The 23,595-nt window shown below is 36.8% G+C and overlaps 1 protein-coding gene across 4 annotated transcripts in view; it reads left to right on the top strand.

Moving 5' to 3' along the window:
• slc38a9 (solute carrier family 38 member 9) overlaps nucleotides 1-22,778 on the top strand; it is a 53,082-nt gene extending 30,304 nt beyond the window's left edge. For 3 of the 4 annotated variants that reach the window (XM_028805404.2, XM_028805403.2, XM_051929587.1), the window contains 10 exons: nucleotides 1-28; nucleotides 4,280-4,450; nucleotides 7,814-7,873; nucleotides 11,924-12,127; nucleotides 15,080-15,187; nucleotides 15,310-15,416; nucleotides 15,735-15,848; nucleotides 16,960-17,108; nucleotides 18,639-18,728; nucleotides 21,457-22,778. The exon at nucleotides 1-28 is cut by the window's left edge and continues 66 nt beyond it. In XM_028805404.2, the coding sequence (XP_028661237.1) occupies nucleotides 1-28; nucleotides 4,280-4,450; nucleotides 7,814-7,873; nucleotides 11,924-12,127; nucleotides 15,080-15,187; nucleotides 15,310-15,416; nucleotides 15,735-15,848; nucleotides 16,960-17,108; nucleotides 18,639-18,728; nucleotides 21,457-21,622 (1,197 nt within the window). In that variant the 3' untranslated portion in view covers nucleotides 21,623-22,778. Of the gene's footprint in view, nucleotides 29-4,279; nucleotides 4,451-7,813; nucleotides 7,874-11,923; nucleotides 12,128-15,079; nucleotides 15,188-15,309; nucleotides 15,417-15,734; nucleotides 15,849-16,082; nucleotides 16,170-16,959; nucleotides 17,109-18,638; nucleotides 18,729-21,456 lie in introns of those variants that run through there. The other variant, XM_051929588.1, reaches the window with a different exon arrangement.
• The last annotated feature ends 817 nt before the right edge of the window (nucleotides 22,779-23,595 follow it).

The following is a 23,595-nucleotide window of genomic DNA, read 5'->3' as shown; positions in this document are numbered from 1 at the left end:
CGTGTTTTGAAGTCTCGATCTACAATATGTAAGACCTTTAAGTAATTCTAATTTATTAATATTTGAAAGACAAAATCATTGTATTATTTTAATTCTTTTGCATATATGGGTGTTGTGTGGATCAACAGATAACCACTAAGAAGGTGTTGAGACATTTGATAACGCACGTTAAGGAGAAGCAGTCAGATCATCTTCTGGCTTGCTGCTGGTGAGCTGCGTTTTCTTCTTGTTGTGCTTTTCATCGATCATTTAAAAGCCTGTACAGCAGCTGTCCTTTTGCCACTTCGTGTCTCTGCCACTTGTGTTGTGAAGGGGGGGGGGGGGGGGGGTATTAGGGGACGGTGTGTTCTGAACACACACTACGGAGTAGCGGTCGGATCATCTGCTGGCTTGCTGCTGCTGGCGAGCTGCAAGTTCTGCTTGTCACTTGTCGTCATTTTAAGAGCTGGGAGCAAATGAAGTGTGTCTGCCAAAAGCATTCCAACAACTGCTAAGTTAGATATCCGTGAACTTGTTTTAAATGTTGTCTCCCTGCCTTGTATCGTGTGACTTTAAAGTCTCTCTGGTGGGACATCAAATTGTATTCGGAGAAGATCACGTCTCGTCTCCCGCCCAAGATTTTTTTTATAATATATATATCTACTAAATACTACATTAATCTATGATTACATTTTTGCTAAGATCTATTGTACTTTTTATATCATACATACAGAGGAAGCATTACAGAAACATTATAACATAAACAAGAAATTCCTTGAATGTGTTTATCCATTTAAATAATATACAACTCACACACAAACTATATTGAGCATCTGGGCAGAGAGGGAATCTGAAAGAGGAGACAGAATGTCAGGTTAAGTTAAAAGCCTTCTTGAACAGATGAGCTTTAAGTTGTTTTTTAAAAGAATGAATTGAGTCAGTGGATCTGATTAACTTCTGGAGGTCATTCCAAAGTCTGGGGTACTATGCAGCTAAAGGCCCCATCACCCATAGAGTGCAGGTTAGTATGGGGCACAACAAGATTGCCAGAATCAGAAGACCTTAGTGGGTGACCAGGACCATATTAATGGAGAAGGTCTCTGATGTAGTCTGGTTCAAGGCCATTTAGAGGTTTATAGGTTGGTAACAATTTTATATTCAGTTCTGTAAGACACAGGCAGCCAGTGGAGGCGAAGCAGGATGTGTGTTATGTGATTGCTGTTACTGCAAGAGTCCTAACATGAACCAGTGAGTTTTGAATCAGCTGGAGCTGTCATACAAGATTAGACGTGGCACCTGCCAGTAGAGTGTTACTGTATAATAATTGATGTGGGATGTGATAAAAGCGTGGACAAGTTTTTTAGTATTAGAAAAGGAGAGGAATGAGCGAACACAGGATATGTTACAGAGGTGAGTGTAGGAAAGTTTCTTAATGTGGTTTATGTGGATAGAATAGGAAAGGGGGAATCCAAAATGACACCAAGATTCCTGGCATTAAAAGAAGGTCTGATGAGATCACCATGTAGAGTGACTGAAAAGGAGCTCATTTTCTTAAGTTGTGCTTTAGTGCTAATTTACAGGAGTTCAGTTTTGTTGCAGTTTAATTTCAAAGAGTTCTGCTCCATCCAGGTTTTAATTTCATTGATTGTATTTATATTCCTATTTTTTCACTACGCTTAGTACTGTTAGGCTAGCTTATTTTTCTGTTACCTAAATCTAAGTCATATTTCACCTCTAGCATGAAAAAGTGACATTGTCTGGAATACACTTTGCCTTGTTTCTGAAATGTGTTTTTACACAAATTTTTCTTAAAGTCAAAAAAATGGTGATACTATAATTTGAATTATTTCAAAGAATAAGATTGAGATAGTTTTTGTCATATTGCACTCTTTCTGCATTAGTCAATTGTTAGGTGTACTGTCTCAGTAAATCACAGACTCTGATGTGCTCTGTAGCTTGTCCCTTTGAGTGAGCTTTGTGTTTGGTACTTTAGAGTCTCTTGGAATTGATCCTCTCTCGGTTGATGAGTCAAATGGTTGCAAGTTTAAATCTGTTTCTCAAAACTGTCTCCCTATTGGGTGTGAATCCTGATAGAAAATCTGCATGTTATGATAAATAGTACAGCTCAACTTTGAATTTGTGGATCACGTTTTTACAAAATATTTATAAAGTAGCCTAAGCATTTGCTAATAATTCAAGTATGAATGTAATTGTTTAATTCTGATTGGAATTTCCTTAAAATTTAGCAGAGGCTTTTTAATTGCGTTGAGTTAATATAGTCAATAGAAATAGTGATGAGTAAGAAATCCCATATTTGAGTTGTTTGTAGAATATTGTACTTTATCTATTTAACCATTAACATTCCAGCTTGTTTATACAAGTTACAGTATGTTAAAAACATGCTTCATTTATTTATTTTTTTGTTTTTAAATGTAAATATCATTTAACCAGTTCTTTTTCACTACAATGAAAGAGAATACCCAAGGAGTTTGTACTTGGCTTTATACTAGGTGTTCAGTTTAATATGCAACACTTTTCACATTGTTCCTTTTTATTAATAATTCAGTGTATTAATCTTGATTTCCTGACTACTGTTGGAATTTTTGGTATAACAGGGCATTGCAAATAAAGAATATCTAAGGTAAATTTCATCCTATAGGCATAACCCCTCCCCTAGTATACAATCAGACAATAATTTTGAGGAAAAATATACAGTGGCATGCAAAAGTTTGGGCTCACTTGCTTAAAATGTCTGTTATTGTGAATAGTTAAGTGAGCAGAAGATGAAATAATCGCCAAAACGCAAAGTTATCAAGATGACACATTTATTTAATATTTTAAGCCAATTATGTTTTTATTTCCATTATTCATAGGTACAAAATACCAAAAAATGTAAAGAGTCTGAAGCAGAAGTTTGGGCACCCAACATGGTCAGTACTTAGTAACACACCCTTTGGCAAGTATCGCAGCTTGTAAACACTTTTTGTAGCCAGCTAAGAGTCTTTCAGTTCTTACTTGGGGTCTTTTCACCCATTTGTCCTTGCAAAAAGGCTTCTAATTCTGCAAGAGTCTTGGGCTGTCTTGCATGCAGTGCTCTTTTGAGATCAATCCACAGATTTTTCAATGGTGTTTAGGTTGGGGGACTGTGAGGGCCATGGCAAAACTGTCGGCTTGCACCTCTTGAGGTATTCCACTGTAGATTCTAAGGTGCGTTTTGGATCATTATCTTGTTGTAAGACCCATCCTCTTTTTAACTTCAACTTTGTTTTCTTTACAGATGGTGTGATTTTTGCTTCCAGAAATTGCTGGTATTTATTTGAATACATTTTCCCTCTAACCAATGACATGTTCCCTTTGCCACTGGCTGCAACACAAGCCCAAAGCATGATCAATCCACCCCCATGCTTAACAGTTGAAGAGGTGTTCTTTCCCTGAAATTCAACATCCTTTTTTCTCCAAACATACTTTTGCACATTGTGGCCAAAAAGTTTTATTTTGACCTCATCAGTCCACAGAACTTACTTCCAAAATGCATCAGGCTTGTTTGGATGTTCATTTATTTGCCTTTCTAGCGATCCAAAGAGCAGTTCTTTCAGGAAGTTTTCTTGGTCTTCCAGACCTCAACTTGTCTTCCACTGTTGTTGTTAACTGACATTTCTTAATAACATTACAAACTGAGTAAACTGCTGTCTGAAAATGCTTTGCTCTCTTCTTGTAGCCTTCTGCTGTTTTGTGAGCATCAGTTATTTTATTCTTCTGAGTGCTAGGCAGCTGCTAAGAGTAGCCCATGGCTGCTGATTGATGGGACAAAGTTTGAGGGGTCAGAGAATTTATACAGCTTTAGAATTTGCATCTCCTGTGGTTTTTCAACGATGACTGTTAACAAGCCATAGCCCTAACAAGCTAATTAAGGTCTGAGACCTTGGAAAATGTTATTTGAGACCTCAGATATCATGGGGTGCCCAAACTTTTGCATGATGTTCCTTTCCTTTTTTCATTGTACAATTGTACAGAACAAAAACACTACAAATCTTGCATAAAATGCTGAAAAGAAATGTGTCATCTTTAACTATTATGTATTTTATCATAATGTGCTCACTTAATTATTCATGATAACAGACATTTTAAGCAAGGGTGCTCATACTTTTGCATGCCACTATCCATTCAGTACTTGAACATTTTATTCAAGCTAATATGGTACATGGGCTTTTAAAATGGAATTTAACTTTCATTATCAATATTGCTTAAATATTGTAATTATTACATAACTTTAAGCAGTTTTCTAACTTGTATGTTTCAGCTTTTATAGACACATCAAGTTGGGAGTTTCCTGATGTCTGCAAGTATTACTTTGGCTCTTTTGGAAAATGGTCCAGTCTCCTGTTTTCAATGGTTTCACTGATTGGTGCTATGATTGTGTACTGGGTTCTTATGTCCAACTTCTTATTTAATACAGGAAAATTCATTTACAGTAAGTCACTGTCATTTTTTTATACATGTTTTAAAGTTTTAACACACCAGTATATTTAATTGCATGTTTTTACTTTCAAGCAATAAGTTACAACTGCAGAGTCCAGCTGCAGGATCTCCATTGAAACTCTGTTCTCCCTGCTACCTCTGACAAATCATCCCACAGTGTGGTAGATTATTTACATAATATGTGCTTGTGTCGTGTATCCCAGAATCGTCTTAAGACACTGTTGTGTTTAACTAAGACTTCATAGACTGAATAACATTGATTGTATAAATAAAGATTATGAACTAAGGTTAACTCTATCTGTATCTGGTTCTGACTACTGCCATCTGGACATGAAACAGTTATGTATCTGACTATGTAGATATGAGAACATTAGAAAGTTTGTCAGTGATTAGATACAGTATATCTCGGTATAAACTATAACTATACATAAAAAAACAATAAAAGGAGTGCTTGTTTAGAGAAGGAGTCGTTAAAATCTTGTTCTCCTTGCTAGCAAGTTTATATGTGAATAAAACATCTTTATTTCTCCTGCCAAAGAAACAGGCTAATTCTATAAAATGTCATCTCCCTCTATCCCACTCTAAAATCTTTTTTCCCTCTAGTTTTACTCTAGATGTAAGACATGAAAAATACAAGCTATAGGCACATTAACCACTAATCATTTTTATGGTGAAGCCAGTTAACCTGCCCAACATCTCATCCATCCATCCATTTTCCAACCCGTTATATCCTAACACAGGGTCACAGGGGTCTGCTGGAGCCAATCCCAGCCAACACAGGGTGCAAGGCAGGAACAAATCCCGGGCAGATTGCCAGCCCACCGCAGCCCAACATCTCACTACTGGCCAATCATTAGAATAGAGAATATGCAGCAATTGTTCTTTATCTTATGATACACATTTTTGACGTCTGTACAGTGCCTATAAAAACTATTCATCCCCTTTGAAGTTTTTACATTTTATTGTTGTACAACATTGAATCACAGTGGACTTAATTTGACTTTTTTGAAATTGATCAAAGAAAAAGACTCTTTAATATCAAAGTGAAAACAGTTCAAAGTTACTGACAAACATAAAATACAAAATAATTGACTGCCAAAATATTCACCCCCTTCAGTTCAGTGTTTAGTAAATGTACCTTGTCTGTGTAGATAAGTCTCCTTATTAGGTTTGTATATCTGGACACTACCATTTTTCTTTTTTGCAAAACTGCTGAAACTCTTTCATGTTGATCAGGGATTGTGAATAAACAATCTTTTTTAAGTCCATCCACACAATGTAAGTTACATTGAGATCTGGACTGTGATTTGGCCACTCAAGGACATTAACATTGTTGCTTTTAACCCATTTCTGTTTAGGTTTAGCTTTGTACTTGCAGTCATCGTCTTGCTGGAAAACAAATAGGCTCCCAAGGTGAAAGTTTCTTACAAACTGCATCAGGTTTCCTCCAAGATTTTGAAGTATTGTGCCACATCACATACACTTTATCATTTATCTTCGGTAACCTCCCAGTGCAAGTTTGGCCTAATCAGACCATAGAAACTTGTTCCACCTGTCTTCCTTGTGCCTGCGTACAAACTCTGAGATGTCATGCCCTACCCACCTTTTTTTTTTTTTACACAGTAACTTTCTCTTTGCCACTCACCAATAAAGTTGCAACTGGTGAAACACCCAGACAAAAGATACTGTATGCACAACCTCTCCAATCTCAGCCATTGCAACTTGTCACTCCTTAAACTTACCAGTCTTCCTCTTTGCATAATCACTCAGTTTTTGTGGATGGCCTGCTTTAGACAGATTTACAATTGTGCCATACTCTGTGTTTGTTTTTTAATGGTTGATTTAACTGGATTGCAAGTGACTTGGATATTTTTCTTGTATCTATCCCCTGACTGTGCTTTTCAATAACGCTTTCATGGAATTGCATGGAGTGTTCTTTTGTCTTCATTGTGTAGATCAGGCTACAATAGTGACAAACCACAAGTTATACCTTAATAGTAAATGTACATTTAGACTACAATCAATTGAGACCCCTTGGCTTCAGACAGGTGATCGGCATTTAATTGATTATGCGACGTCTAAAACCAATTGGTTACATCACTAATGATTTATGTGTGTCATATTACAGGGGCTAATTCTTATACCGTTGATTATTTTGTATTTTATATTTGCCTTTGAATTAGTTCAGTTTGACATTTTGAATCCATTGTCATTCAAAGTATAATAATAAAATGTGAAAATGTCCAAGGAGGCAAATACTGTTTTATTTTTTAACACAGGCACTGTAACTCTACAGTGGAATGGAATACACTATGTCCTATAAAATGCACAATGTACCACTTGAAGGACAGTCCAAATTTTCACTAAAGAAAAAACATGCTTTTTTTAAACATTTAGATAGTTAACTGTTAAGTTTAACACATTACATCATTTCTTTTTACACACTGGTTTTAAAAATGTGTATTTTATACAAAATTATTTAAGCAAAACAGGCACGTTTTAATGACACTGGAGCAGGGTGGAGTCTTTGTCAAGGAGAAGGCATACAGAGGGAATAAAAGAGATTGGCTGCCTGAAGTGCATTTACTGTATATGTAAATACAAAATGAAAATCTATATCTAAAGTAAAGATTAATGGCTGCATACACCCATTCTGATCATGGCCTGATGGTCAAAGTTTGGGTAACGTTGATTGCTGACTGCCCTGCCTCTTCCTAGAGGTTTCAGCTTGCATTTGTGATGTTTTGCAACAGAAGCAGGAAGGATGAGAGAGATTGTTGTGAAGGTTAGAGGTAGAATGGAGTTATCTCCTGAGATAGTGTGAAGAGGTAGAAGGGTATTTTGAGTTTTGTCAAAGGAAGCAGGAAGGATGTAATTTTGTCAAAGAGATGATGGTGCTCTAAAATGCATAGCCTAAAATGTTACTTTTTTACATTAATTAATTGCGACACACCTAGTCCACAGTAATGGTACATATATAATGGGAATATATGCACAACTCTGTTTAAGTTTAGATTTTGTGTATTTACAGTAAATGGAGTGCATTAATTTATTCATGTTATGTGTTAATTCATTTATATACACTTGTGAAATGGAGACAGAAACATAAATATATCAAACTTAATTATATTGATTATAAAAGTGATTTCCAACTACAGTACCCTCTAGTAATCTTTATTACTTGAGCCCAGCAAATGAATAAGGCTGGATGAGTTTACAGTCACATGCGCATTATGAGCAAATCTTTGTAAAATAAATGGGTGTAAGGTGTATTAAGTATTGAGAGTTCTTGATGTGTCCTTAAGTTTTATGGTTGATAATCCTGATGTATTGGAACATTTTTTTTCATCTACAGATTATGTACATCATATTAATGTTACAGACCTTGATTTTGGTACTAATGGAACAGAGAGAGGTTGGTACCTTTACATTTACTGTTGAGATCAATCAAATAAATGTATTTGAATGTAATGAACACAATTGTGAGATATTTATGTTTCAGAGAATGACACCATATTAGTTTTCTATTACCATGATGGAATTCCTTCATGTTTGTCTGGTAAAAGATATTTTTGAGACCAATGTCTATGTTTGCCAAAAATAAAGGTGGGTTTTTTGGGGGGCTGGCGGTGGTTATTCAGTGCAGGCCTAACCTCCTGTTACATGTACCTTTTTTGATGTACACAAGCAAGGTGACAGAGAAGACAATAAATAGTACAGTGGATCTCCTCGTAACAGACTCACTACTAACAACGTGATGACTAGCTACTAGCCAACGTGAAATAGCCCTCAAAGCAGTTCAGTCATTCCAATTTCCAGATGTGGAAGTAGGATTGAAAGGTGATACTGTTGTGAAATACATAAGAAGGGATAATGTTAGCAAGCTGATTTACCTCTTGTGATTTTTCAACTGCAAGTGATAGAGAATAGTGATATTATGTAAATGAGTGCATTTACATGTGCTTAATAACCCGGTTATTCCTCGAAACCTAGTTTCACATTGTCGTGTATACCCTTATTGTGGTTAGAGTAATGGGAGTCTGAGAAACCAGATTAACACATTTAGATTTCGTGAGCAACTTGGCTTTGTGGCCATGTAAACCCTTAACTTAGGGTGCAGTTAAGGATTTATAGTCTGTGCAGGTCTGTTGCAATCTGTTAGCCTGCGTGCGTCTGTGGCAGAGGTGCATGCGTGGTCACTGGACTCGTGTTCATCACAATGCTTAGCTTACTGTATAATTCTACAAATACTCTTTTTGGCATCCCAAAGTTTCCCCTCCATTCATTGCTGGTAAACTATTTCAAAATAGTTCTATTCCACCAGTCTTTGCTTTATACACATCCAGCAGCCACAGGTAGATAACGGTGGAAGCATCCACAAAGATACTTTTCCTGAGGTAAACGTTCAGGTGATAGCATTACCCCTTCTCCTGGTTAAAATATTCTGTCTCTGCACTTGAGAAATTGCTAAATTTATGTTGATGTTCTGAACGTACAGTGCTAAGCTCAGCTGCAAAATACTGGGAGCAGGGTTGGGAAAAGACTTTAAAAGTAACTTTTTAAAATGTAAAATTGTGCATGTAAAATGATGTGTCTGCATGCCAAATTTCCAGCACTGCCTTGCTTGCCCGTTTTCTCTGACAACCAATAGCGTGCTGTCAGTGGGACATGCTGCAAGAAGGTTTAACAGGTATGGCTAGTTTACTTGCAATCTACACTTTTTCCCATTATGTTGTGGTAAATAATAATAATAATAATAATAATTCTTTGCATTTATATAGCGCTTTTCTCACTACTCAAAGCGCTCAGCAATTGCAGGTTAAGGGCCTTGCTCAAGGGCCCAACAGAGCAGAGTCCCTATTGGCATTTACGGGATTCAAACCAGCAACCTTCCAATTGCCAGTGCAGATCCCTATTCTCAGAGCCAAAATAAAACACTACACACCAGACAGACAAGTTTCGAAGTCCATAACACCCACGTTCCTTATTCTCTCCATTTGAAGCACTCTAGATGAGCATTCATTAGTTGTCAGGTCTCATGCACACAAACCCACTCCTACGATTGAACATAAAATTGTTTGATTGATGGAGCAAGTTGTGGATTAGTTGGAGTGAGTAGCTGGGCATGTCAGATTATGCTGTTGATGGCCCCTAACTTGTTACGATTATATAAATGAAGGCTAAAACTGAAAATCACTGCAAAAGTTATGTACTGTGACTTTAAGACATAGTTAGATAGTTGGAATACCCATGTCAGCAAGTTACTTTTCCAGATAATAACTAAATGAAGGACAAAGCAGGTCTTATTAGTCAAACGCGGCACAGAGGTAACATTTTTTGACAATATGGTAAAAAATAAAGGGTTTCTTGGGCTAAAGAATAAAATTCCACTGGAAAACTGCTTGATGTATGCTTTTGTACAGTTTGCATCAAAAAGTTATTTTATGAAACTAATGTGCTTTTTTGACACAAGCAACAAAAATACCATGTGTCTCCCTGGCTCCCTGAAGCCACAGCCACTGCTGCAGTATTAATATGTGTGATTGATTGAGTGTGTGATCAAAAGATATGCACTTGTACATTCATTGCTATGTGATAGAAGACAAGAATAAGCACTCGAGAGAATTGTGAACTATAGACAATCCAGTCTTATGTGTGCACCTGCACAGGGCATGGCACCACATGTTCAAACTCAGCTGTCAGGGAAACTGAGGAGATTCATTCAGTAAAGATGAAGCCATCAGCCAGAATACGAACAAGAGTACTAAATGTTGCTAGGTTGTAAGATGAAGAATTAGGGAATGTCACAAAACAGCATCAACAGTTTAAATAGATGAACACTTCTGATGCAGCAGCCCTCTCATGAGTTGAGCTGTATTCTCCTTTCAGAGAATGGCCTTAAGTAGAACCAAGTAGTCGATATACTCCTAGATCACTGCACAATTATGAGTGGGGAATAGGGCAGGAAAAGCATTTTTTATTACTTGATGATTTGTTTTCCTTTTTACATATTCAAGCGTGAAATTGAAACATAATTTAATAAAAAATATGAAACAAGTGTGTTTTGGAAATCATAGACCAAAGCTGTCTTAAACAGGAAATCTGTATTTTTCATATTAACAGGATGTAGATAAAATATTTTAATGAGTTTACTATAAAGACCTTTATTGCAATTGTAACATGCAGGGTTTCAATGAAAACTGAAAGTCACCATTTCAATCATTAAAATATTTTTCCCCTTAATCCCTGTTTCCCATAATGGTGCAGGCCTTTTTTTATCAACTAGGATCACAGTTTCAGTCAAGATTGTTTTTATTTATTTATTTATTTATTTATTTATTTATTTATTTTTTGTTCAGATCTTTCAATCCACTTAAGTCAGAAATGTGTCTTATATGCACATCAGCAATGACTATCATGTTTACTGCAGAACATTGAAGCTCGTTTCTCTGCAAACAGCAACATTAGTGGTTTTGTGCAGGAGGTGCAGTTTTGAATGGTTTTTTTCTTTCTTTCTTTCTTTTAGAAAAACTTGCATGAAGTTAGAAAAGTGTACTACGACGTTATCTTTCTACCGTTTTATATATTTCACTGATCACTCCTACCACTTTCTTTTATGTGGACTTGTTCCCTGGACACTTTGTAGTACTTTTTACTAATATTGTTTATTATCAGTATGCTGCTGCTGGAGTGTGTGAATTTCCCCTTCGGATTAATAAAGTATCTATCTATCTATCTATCTATCTATCTATCTATCTATCTATCTATCTATCTATCTATCTATCTATCTATCTATCTATCTATCTATCTATCTATCTATCTATCTATCTATCTATCTATCTATCTATCTATCTATCTAACTGGAAAGTGATAGGAAGCTTTCCATCTATCAGTTTTAAAAGACATTTAGTTGGTCTGCAAATTTGGGATAAGTTATACACACAGCATTGTTGCCATGAGTCTGTTTCATTTGTGCTCCTCAGTTATTATTTGGAATTATAATATGGCATTAAAAACTATTCAAGTATATATTTAAATCTCTGCCATATTTCACCCCTCCACTGTGTGCATTTGAGAGGTATTCATGCTTTCATTAAGGTCACAGTTTTTAGTACTTATTTCCAAGAGAGTTAGCACACTCTGCTGAATACATCTGCCAAATCCAAACATTAGGAGAAAGTGCTAAGATAAAATAAAACGTTGTACAGAGAAATTTCAAGGATGTTTTTGCAAATATAAACCAATAACATGTACACTTTGTACATCAGAAAACCAAAATCTGTGCTGTTCTGCAAAATTACTGACATTATACTATGAGTTAGCCATTAATGCTAAAACAGTAAATTGAGACATTGTAAAGCAGGACAACAATAAGAAGGATTTAATGAATACACTTGAAGAAAACAAATATTATCTTATAGCATTGTTTCTTTTATTATATATATCTGATCTTTCTTTTTTTCAGTGATTTGCCCATCTTATGATTCTGATCACTTTCAAAATGCTACTCTTGGACTATATTATACCAAAGATACAAATGAAAGTAGCTTTTTGACATTTGAAAAGTGGTGGAACAAGACAGACACCGTGCCTTTCTTCCTGGTTATTCTGATCCTGCCTCTCTTAAACTTCAAGTCAGCATCTTTTTTTGCAAGGTTCACATTTCTAGGTAATTTTCTTATCTGTTTTTTCAGTTGTTCATTTCCAGATTTGGTGTTGTATTTATTTATTTATTACATGCCTACATGACTGGTTACATTAGTGTATAAATGAAAATATAGTTTATTTTCAGTTACTTACAGTGGCTGCTTAACAGCTCAGAGTTCTGGGTTCAGTTCCTGACTCTGTCACTGTTTCTAACAGATCTGCATGTTTCAAACGGGTCTGATTACTTTAGCAAAGCTTTGTAATCTCTGTCAAGGGATTACAAAGAAACATGCTGAGATAAAATTATGTGCCTTGTGGAGGGCAATAATTAATGTCAAATGACATACTTTAGAGCAGGTGTCCTCGGTCACGGTCCTGGAGGGCCGCAGTGGCTGCAGGTTTTTGTTCCAACCCAATGGCTTAATAAGAAGCACTTATTGCTCAAGTTAACACTTCTGCTTCAATTTAGTTGCCTCGCTCGTTAAGATTTTGAACCATTATTGCTTATTTTAGTCTTAACCAGCTGTAGTCTTGGTTTTTAATTGCTCATAATTAGCAATAACATGCAAATTACAAAAGAGAGCAGCATTTCTCCATTTAGCTTGTTACCATTTACACCCGTGTGTATTTATCAAGCACTGTTTGGTTTAATTAAATACTTGGAAGGAAAGTGAAGAGAAAAAGGTGAAGGACTAAGAATTACTCATCCATTTTAGCCTTCAGATCATTTGGATGATATCCTTAGAAAGGGGAAGAAAATTTGGATATGAGAATTACCTGATATAGCAGAGTTAAAGCACTAACAAGCCATGACATTAAATTATTGGCAAGAATTGCTTTCTAATTAAGCAACCGGGTTAGAACAAAAACCTTCAGCCACTGCGGCCCTCCAGGACTGTGATTGAGGACCCCTGCTATAGAGGCTAAAATAACTATTTTGTTAGATAAAAGGCACTGTAATGTGAATCTGCATTTAACAATCTTAATTCACCTGTTCTTTCAGCATGGTGTATACCAGGGGTGCCCAACTCTGTTTCTGGAGGGCCGCAGTGGCTGCAGTTTTCATTCTGACACTTTTCTTAATTAGAGACCTGTTTTTGCTAACTTCTTTTGAATTCATTTTATTTGATTTGCTCTTGAATACTCAGACCCCTCAATTGCTTCTTTTTCCTTAATTAGCGGCCAAACAATAATGAGATACAAAATGAGCCAAAACAGGACCAGCAAACTGTGACCATCATACATTATCTGAAAATAAAGAAAGGTGAAGGTCTCAGGAATGCTGATCTGCTCTTAGAAAAGAGAAAATCCACAATTTCGGAAATGTGTGCTATTGCACAACGAGAGCAGCAACAAGCCATGGAATTAAAGAATGAGTTTAATTAACGACAAGAGTTGGCCTCTCATTAAGCAGTTGGTTGGAGTTTGAGGCCCTGACATAGTTGGCTCCCTCACTTCACATTTCACTTCTGCTTGGGTGCCATTTAAGGAAAGTAATGAAGCAATTCAGGGAAACGTTACTTAAAAACCAAGTCAATTAAAATTAATTCAAAAGAGGTTAATTAGCAGCAAAAACAGATCACTAATTAAGAAAAGGGTTAGAATAAAAACCTGCAGCCACTGAGGCCCTCCAGGACCAGAGTTGGGCACCACTGTGTATACGTTAAACCAGCAGAAAATCGTAGAATTCAGCAACTACAGAATCATCTGAATGGCATTTAATAATGTCTTAATATTAAAGTATTTCCAACTTTAGATGCATATACCTATGTTTGTTATGAAGTACCATAAGTAGTAAGGGAGTAAAAGTAAAATTCTTGACTTGTGTCAGCAGTCAGGCACTTTGCAAATCAAATTTTAAGACTATGTATTAATATTTTTAGTCCAGATCTGCTGATCTTTTTATTTATTTCTGTCAAATAACTGAGCATTCTGTTTTATTTTTTAAACACATTCCAAGATAATAATTACACATATTGAATTATGTCAAAGTACTATTTCTAATCTTACCCATCCATCCATTATCCAACCCGCTATATCCTAACTACAGGGTCACAGGGTTCTGCTGGAGCCAATCCCAGCCAACACAGGGTGCAAGGCAGGAAACAAACCCCAGGCAGTGCACCAGCCCACCGCAGGGCACACACACACAAACACACACCCACACACCAAGTACACACTAGGGACAATTTAGAATCGCCAATGCACCTAACCTGCATGTCTTTGGACTGTGGGAGGAAACCGGAGCACCCGGAGGAAACCCACGCAGACGCGGGTAGAACATGCAAACTCCACGCATTAGTTAATATTCTAAAGGTAAGTTGTTTTAAAGTCCACAGTTCAAACTGATTATTTTAAAAAGGTTAACACTGAAGCCACAATTTTTAAATCAATCTAATTATTGGTATAAAAAAAATCAGTTAAAGGGGGAAAAAATAAAGGAGATTATACAGGCCTAGGCAAAAACAGTTTTGCACTTCCCTCCATTGTAACTAGATAGATAGATAGATACTTTATTAATCCCAGTACACCCACCGATGCAGAATCAAAGTGCTGGTGTGGTGGAAATCAAGATATAACCTCAGGCCAGAAAGTTTTGTTACACATTGGACACACTTTTATAAGAGCCTTTTCTTAACAGTAGTCAAAATATTATTTTCACTGCATATATGCAAGTCATAGACTATCAAAGATAGTTTTAGTCAAACATTATCTTTACCAACCATTCTAAGAGCATTTTGGTGAATGTTTAGTTTGATATAAATGTTATAATACTGCGGTGGGCTGGCGCTCTGCCCGGGGTTTGTTTCCTGCCTTGCGCCCTGTGTTGGCTGGGATTGGCTCCAGCAGACCCCCGTGACCCTATAGTTAGGATATAGCGGGTTGGATAATGGATGGATGGATGTTATAATATTTCTGTTAAATAACCAACTTTCCGTTCAGTTTTATTTCTTGTTTTCTTTGCCTTCTCTAGGTACAGTTTCTGTGGTGTATTTGATTATACTGGTAACACTAAAGGCAGCCCATCTAGGATTTCATCTTGATTTTCACTGGCTACACTCAAACCGTTTCTTTGTTGCTGGTAAGATGAATTAATTGGTTTTTATAATTTCAAATTCTGAATGCACTTCTTAAGTGTCTACATATGTACTTCAGTCTTTCCTTCTTGATATACTCATAAGAAATCTTGACTTCTTTTGGAAGAATTCAGAATGGGGTTGCCACAGCTTACTGGAGTGCTCACACTTGCTTTCTTTATTCACAACTGTGTCATCACATTACTCAAGAACAATAAGAACCAGGAAAACAATGTAAGTATGCTGATTCTTACAACTGTTGACAAAGTAACGCATTATTGACATACTTTTATGCTGAGCTATATAGCTTAGGTTTATGTAAGCATTTTTTTTTACTAATTTTAAGCATAATATTATTGTTTTATCATGTAATCTTTGACATTTACCTGTTGAATATAAATGAATTGTGAACGTATTTCTTTGTCATATAGTAGTTGTGAAAAAAAGTACAATGGGTATATAACCTATAGATCTTGTTTGTTTTGTAAACCTTTTGTTTAATGGAATGTCAATTTGCTAAAGCCCTTCCATGAATTATTCATTTGTTAATAGGTACGGGACCTTTCAGTGGCTTACTTGCTGGTGGGGCTTACCTATTTGTACGTTGGAGTCTTAATATTTTCTGCATTTCCTTCTCCACCACTTTATAAAGACTGTATTGAACCGGTAAGAAAAAGCTAAGCTTGTTCTTTCTATTTTTTATTCTGCAAATTAGTTTGTTTATTATTTCATCTTAAATATTAAATGCCAATTGGACAGAGGACAGAAATGAAACTTTTTGTTTATTATTTTTATACCGTATTGTAAAGTTTACTAAGGTTACAGAAGAAGGTATTGGTTTCACATTTGGTTCACAGATGTACATAATGTAAAAAATCAAAATGTCTTTCTGTATTTTAGAGCAAGAATCTTAACAGGGATCTGCATGTACAAACAATACAATATGTACAGTACTTAATATTCATTATTTGAAGATGAACTTTTTGGGTTTTGTTTGAATCTGTTTGAGATAAGTACAAGGATAATGAACTGTTATTTTTATTATTATTATAGTAGTGTGTTGTCAGTTTATTTGAAATCTTATTTTAACAGGTGTTATTTATTCCGTTTATGTGGTTTTATTGGAACCCAAGGAGCAATCAGTGACATAATTGGGACCCTGGAACATACAGGGTACCAGAAACCCTTCTCATTTAGCTGAGCACATGCCTAGTTGAAGCTATGAAAGATACAAATCTTGCCTGGTAGTAGAGTGACTCGTGAAAAGCAGACGTTGAACTGATTAGCTTAATTAATACCTGAATGATTACAGTTCTGGCTTTTTCCTAAGATGAATTTGTGAGAAACACGAGTTAAATTCAAGTTTATACAAAAGGCTCTGCTGTAAAGTTTGAAAATTTATGTTGTGATTCTTCAGTTGTTCTGTTTTATGATAAAATAATTGCTCGATCAGATCAAGTCTTTACTATTTTAAAACAAAAGTTCTATAACTGATGCATACAACTGAAAACTAATCGGCTCATTCTCATAACTGAATGGGAAGTCTGGGGATTTGTGCTCTTGCTGCAATCCGTACTTCCGTGCCCAAATGTGTCATATATTGTAAGCTTTTTTTCTCCAAGGGGGTTATCCATTTTTTATGTTTGGTTACTAACCACTTTATTTAATTTGGTTTTATTTGTTCAAAAATAGACTCCAAAACATGTGTATCAAAGTACTTACAATCCATTTTTTTCCATGTAACTTGCTTCATATATATGTTTTTTCTTCCCTAAAGAACTTTCTGGATAATTTTCCTAGCACTGATGTCTTGGTGTTTATAGCCAGGGGGTGCCTACTTTTCCAGATGACTACAGTTTACCCTTTACTAGGTTACCTTGTTCGGGTTCAACTCCTGGGACAGATATTTAAGAAACACTATCCCAGGTAAACATTATTTCCTACGTGGTTCAAGAATAATCAGTTTTTACACCTTAATTGCATTTTCTAAAATTTATAGAAATTTTGATGATTTCAAATAATACTCTTTTTTTCAAGGAAAACTTGATTTGTAGAGACTATGGACATGGGATTCAGGATTCAGTTTCTATGGATAATATTCAGAAGAATATTTCTCATGATTTGACTTGTTGGGCAGCACCGTTATGCAGTAGTTCATCATTTTTGCATGTATGTGGTGTTGCGGGTCCACAGTTCACATCAAAGGGCAGCTTTAAATAAATAGACGGCGCACCCGCGGCTTGGTGAGGGGGCGTGGTGGTTGTGTGGCTGAAGCGGTTCTCAGGGCGATTTGCGATGTGGGCGTTTCTCACCTAAGTGCACAGGTTAGAAAATGCCCGCATCCGTGATTGTTCCTGGGGCTGCTGATTTGCCACAGCTGCCATGTCCTCTTGATAAAAGAGAAGCGCGAGTCGGCTAGGGAAAAGAAAGGAAGTACAAACGGAGGTTGCAGGAGAAGGCAGAAAGCAGCAGCAGGAGGAGAAAGCCGGTGCAGGAGAGCAAGCGAGCAAGTGCAGGCTCACGTGCAGCTGAGCAGGTAGCCTGGGTGTTGGGCCGACACCTGGGGAGAAGTAGCAGTGGTCGCTCCCGCTGAGTGATCATAGAGCTGGAGTGACCGGAAGGTGGATGACTCTCCGCGTAAGGCAGCGGGAGTCAGGACTTGGGACATGGTGTCCCCAGCATGAGAGCCCTGGTCGTTGGGGAATCCCAAGTCGCTGTTTGGAGAAGCCTACCAGAGCCAGGAGTCGGTGAGGCAAACCAAAGAGCCGAAGCAGGCAGAGTAGGTCAGCTGCAGCTAGGGTGACTCCTCTATTGAGAAGCCCAAACGGGAAGCAGGGGAGCCGCCAGCAGTAGTAGAAGGATGCACCAGATTTTTAAAAGGACAGCTTTCTGCATGGTTTTAACCTTGTTGTTTTTAGAAGACTTTTTTTTTCTATTGTTTTTAACGTCCACATTTCACTACTGTTTTTATGGATTATTTATTTAATGAAGACTGTTTTGAAGCACTGCACTTTATTTATTTGAACACTGTTTTGTTCTGTTGTTTTATTAAAAGCACTTTGCACTTTTGCACCATCCCCTTTGCTATTGTTGCCTCACTGCTTAGCTCATCGGTAGCATTATCGACGGTGATGGGTTCCAGGGCTCCCTTACAGAAGAAGGGAGCATGCACGAACCCGCATCGTCACAATGTGATGTCACGTGAAGGTTGTGTAATTGCTGGATTTCCCAATTCTTGCAATGATCCAAGTTTAAAATTACTTTCCTGGTTAGTGTTGAAAAATTTGAAGAATTAAAGCTTCATTGTGTTTTTGATTATTTTATGCATTTAATTCAGATCACAATTTGTACATCAGTATGTACATCAGTATTTAAAGAAAAGAGAGATTAAGGCACTTTGTTGTATCTCTGGTTTAATTTTGTGTGGTAAAGCTGACTGTTGCGTTTGTTTTCCAGCTTTCTACACGTCTTAACTTTAAATATAATTGTTGTGGGAGCAGGAGTCCTTGTGGCAAAATTTTACCCAAACATTGGATCAATTATTAGGTAAGTCGAATATTAGAAAGTGCTGCTAAGTTTTAGGTCAGAATACTAGAGATGACAGCAGGTCACTAAGATTTGAAGATTTTGTTTTTCTTCTTCAAAATCTTTTACTGTTCATTAATTTAGAGTTAATCATTTGAGTAAAGGGTAAAAATAATTTTATTATTTTTGTGTAAGCTTGCAAATAAATATGTGAACTTACTGAAATATTATTATAAATAGAGAAATAAAAGTTTAAACCCACTCTGTGGTCATGTAAACCTTTGAAAAATCAATAGTTTATGTGCAATTTATAGTACAGGTTTCAAGTAGCAATGCAAGAAAACGTTTTGAATCCTTTGGAATTAATTAGTCGTAAAACTGTGATCTTGAAATTCATAATAATACAACACAAATAACTGTACATCTTGTCAATACTGAATACATCATTTAAATGTTCTCAGCCCAGGCTGGAACAAGGATGTGAACCTCCTTCAGCAGGAAAAACCTTCAACAAACCTTTTCTGTAGCTGCTAATCAAACTTGAACAACGTTAACAGGAATTCTGGACCATTTCTCTTTACAAAATTGTTTCAGTTCATCTATTTATGGGATTCTTGGATAGACAGCTCTCTTTGCATTATGCCACTTTGTGTTGGATACAACCTTTCTTCTGATTTATGCCATTCTTTTGTTGATTTACCCCTGTGGTTTGGGCCATTGTCTTGTTGCATCAACAGACTTCTATTAAACCTCAGGTGACAAACCGCTACCCTGACATTCTGCTCTAAACATTTCTTAATTCAAAATGGTATCAATTGTTCCTGTAGGAGAGCAATCCGACCATGCCATGAGGTAAACCGTGAACTTCCCTTCACCATTGCTTTTATGGTTAGCATAACGCTTTGGTGTTGGTGGCCAGCACTTTTTCCCTCTGAACAAAGTGTTGCATATTTCTGCCAGAGGATTCAATTTTTGTGTCATCTGTCCACAAAACATTATCCCAGAGGTTTTATCGAACATCAAGGTGGTTTGCAGACTAGAGATGTGGCACCAGAGCTTCTTCTGGAGAGCGGTAGTTTCCTCTATTGTATCCTTCCATGAACACCATTCTTGTAGTGAGCCCATGAACAGAGACTTTCTGTAGGTCGTTTAATGTTACCTTAGTGTTTCTTTTTATCTTCTTCAGCATTGTATGCTGTACTCCTGAGTGGACCTTTGCAGCACTTCTAATCTTCCATTGGGAGATAATTTGTTTTACAATAGATTAACACTAGAATCCCTGGCCACCTAATGCTGGGCCACCTTAAATTCCTTTGCACCTCCTCATCAGCGTCTTTGCTTTGCAAATGTGCTATCCCATCACCCTCCGAGGTAACTTAAGTCAGAGTCAAAGTTCTCGTAGCTGAAGTGTCTTTATCTGGGTGTGAGGTGTCTGGAATTGTATAAGGTAAATAATATATCGCTATTTGGAATACATACACTTCATATGTGTTACGTGTCTACAACGGTTTGGGTAAATGTAGGATTGCAGGAAATACAAGGCAAGAAATGTTGAACACACAACTAAAACAAACTTTTTTCATGTTATGGTAATAATGACATTGTTGAGAAGAAGTGTATAATGTGTGAAGGCTGAAGTCCAAATATCAAGTAAACACTTTCATAAAAGGTATGGCAAAACAAGTGTGCCTTTATTCAAGAATATAACCAAAGAAAAAGAAATTATTCAATGTACATGTTGCTGTCAATGTGTAAAAACCGAAGCCCAAGTATCACTCGACACAAATTAGACATGTCTGCTTGGCTGGTGTAGAGGTAAGAACTGCAGTCTCATAATCAAGAGGTTGCGGGTTCGATGCTGGGCACTCCCCACATTTATCGTTTTGAGTAGTGCGCTGCTATTATTATTACTATAATAAAAACATACATTTGATTTCAGTCTGTAACCCCCGTTGTAAATTTTTGCTAAAAGTTAGCGTTTTTTTTATTCATTTTTATTCTCTCGGTCACGTTCACGTGGTACAACAAACTTGCCTCTCTTTCTCCGAGTTGATGACGTTTATCTCCATTCTTTTCACAAGAGCAGCGATGACCACAGTTGGTGTTTTGGTTGATGTCTGCTCACAACTATTTGTTGCGATGTTATTTTTGATCCTGTACAAGGGATCTAGCTCTCTACGGACCTCTAACAGAGGGTGAAAATTTACAAATTTCTCTTACAATCGAGAATATTTAGACTTTACAAAATATTTGATGTACTGTACTTGTACCTCATGAAATAAATCATTACATTTCTTATGAACATTCCAAATTAGGGTGGCGCAGTGGTAGCGTTGCTGCCTCGCAGTTAGGAGACCCGGGTTCGCTTCCCGGGTCCTCCCTGCGTGGAGTTTGCATGTTCTCCCCGTGTCTGTGTAAGTTTCCTCCGGGTGCTCCGGTTTCCTCCCACAATCCAAAGACATGCAGGTTAGGTGGATTGGCGATTCTAAATTGGCCCTAGTGTGTGCTTGGTGTGTTTGTGTGTGTCCTGCGGTGGGTTGGCGCCCTGCCCGGGATTGGTTCCTGCCTTGCACCCTGTGTTGGCTGGGATTGGCTCCAGCAGACCCCCGTGAACCTGTGTTCGGATTCAGCGGGTTGGACAATGGATGGATGGATGGAAATCCCAAATTAGGGAGACTTATGCTACTTCAGACTTTTCATGTTTTTTACAATGTTCAGCATCATGTCATTTCTCCTTTTTCCTTCACAGATACTCAGGAGCAACTTGTGGGTTGGCGTATGTTTTTGTTTTTCCCTCCCTCATCCATATTATTGCCCTCCGTCGGAATGGACAATTGACATGGCCTTCAGCAGTGTTTCATTCTTTTCTTATTATTTTGGGTATTGCAAACTTTTTTGGACAATTTTTCACATGAAGGATTCTTTCCCATATGTTTTCCAGTATGAAATGAATACACTAGCACAAATGAAAAAACAAATTCTATTATTAAGATGTCTGTCTTCTCTTCTGTATGTGGTTCTTTTTAATAATATAAAAAAGTGCCGACACAAAACATCATTTTGTATGTTTAGATATTTGTTGTTTGCACATTTTTATAAGTTTAAGTTTCAAATCATACAGTCAAATACACATTAGCACTACTTATGCCCAGTGTGATAAAGAACTGAATTGTTGTCTTTGCAGCTGGGCAAAGATAAGTGATACCAGAACAGGGCACAGAGCTGAATTTCACACTGTCCTTGGAGAAATGGATTGCCCACTGTGTAAGTGGCAGTTTTATAAAGCACACATCAAGAAGCTGGTTTAGTCAAAATATATTACCATACAACTTGAACACCAGGAATTCCTATTCTGAAATAATGTGGCAATAATATGCACTTAATAGTGAATAAAATGGACAGAAAATGTGAGCTATATAGCAGAAAATCAAGTATAAATCAAAGATTAATAGCGAGAGAAAAATTGAGTTTTTCCTTAAGAAATGTATTTTTGGGGTATTTGGTAATCTAGGAGGCAGACCAATGAGACTTGTAATACCCAATGTGTGTGGTTTAAAATCGGCCTTGTTTATGTTAGTAACTGGCACCTGAGAGGACCTGAATACATCTTTATTTTATAGCAGCAATAAATTTTACAAATGTTTACAAAACTAAAAAGGGAATTTGAAGGTAGGCTCCTGAACACATGCACAAACATTAAGGCAGTAACAAGGCACACCATAAAAGTTTAATGTGTGTTTGTAATTACCTTAGTGTGTAATGCTTTAGTTATTGGACCGGACACACACAGTCGCTTAAGGTATTTGTAGAGTGTGTGCAGTATGTATAAACTTACTTTATACTGTAAATTAATATTTTATTATAAAGGTTGATGTTATAATGTTGAACTGTAAAGATTAATTTTTCTAATGCACGAAGTATGGATAAAATATTTGCTTTTTGTATTGGCTGCATTTCCTGTCAAGTCCGATTTAATTCAGTCTCACAGTGATGTACAATAAGCATTACAGTATATGCCACAAAAATATTGTGCATTTATATTTCTCTGCTGAATAAAATGTTTATCTAAAATATTTGTCTTAATTATTTTATTATTTATTGCCAAATATATGAACTTGTTTGGGCGCATCATTAGAAAAATAGAGTATAAAAAAAATTTCAAACATTTCATGCATATGATTCTGACCTCTGCCCCCAACAGATTAAACAATATTATTTGGTACAGTCATGGCAACATTATATCAGTTATGTTCTATTTCTTTTTTTAAACTTGTCGCTTAAACATGTGTACAATAACATTTTGTTTTTTCCAAAAATGTCTGTTTTCACTTCTTATTTTAAATGTAGATATTTGAAGTGTAACGAGTGATTTGTCTAGTCACTGAAGTTGCTGATCACGTCACTGAACCGCATTAATTCAAGGAACTGTGTGCCGACCTTCTGGTGCAGTGGTGCTCGCCCCTTTTGTGACAGCCAGAAATGCGCAAGCCTGTGCTGTATGAAGTATGAAGTATGGCGAGTTCAGCCACAGTCTGTGCCTTTCTTTTCCCATTCTGTCATGGTATATAAAACACAAGACATCAGATAGAGAAGCTTCTCTTGGAGGTCCAAAACACCCACGTTTCTTCCTTATTCATAGTCACTGCATTCTATGCATTGTACTTGTGGGTGGGCGCTCTTTGGTTGCCATCTGCCATGCACACAGAACAGCCCCTACAACTAAAGGCCATTTCCAGCCTGTTTGGTTTTCTGAGAGTGATTCACTGGGCATGTTCCATAACACGTCTGGGTTCACCATGGCATGCTGTCGAGTGCTTCACTCACGTATAAATGTGTAAATGTAGGCTACGATGCTAGAAAAGACATCTAATGTGACGTGACTTTACGT

This window comes from Erpetoichthys calabaricus, chromosome 7 (genome assembly GCF_900747795.2).
Source record: "Erpetoichthys calabaricus chromosome 7, fErpCal1.3, whole genome shotgun sequence".
Taxonomy (NCBI): Eukaryota; Metazoa; Chordata; class Cladistia; order Polypteriformes; family Polypteridae; genus Erpetoichthys; species Erpetoichthys calabaricus.
This window is presented reverse-complemented; position numbering and strand designations above follow the sequence as displayed.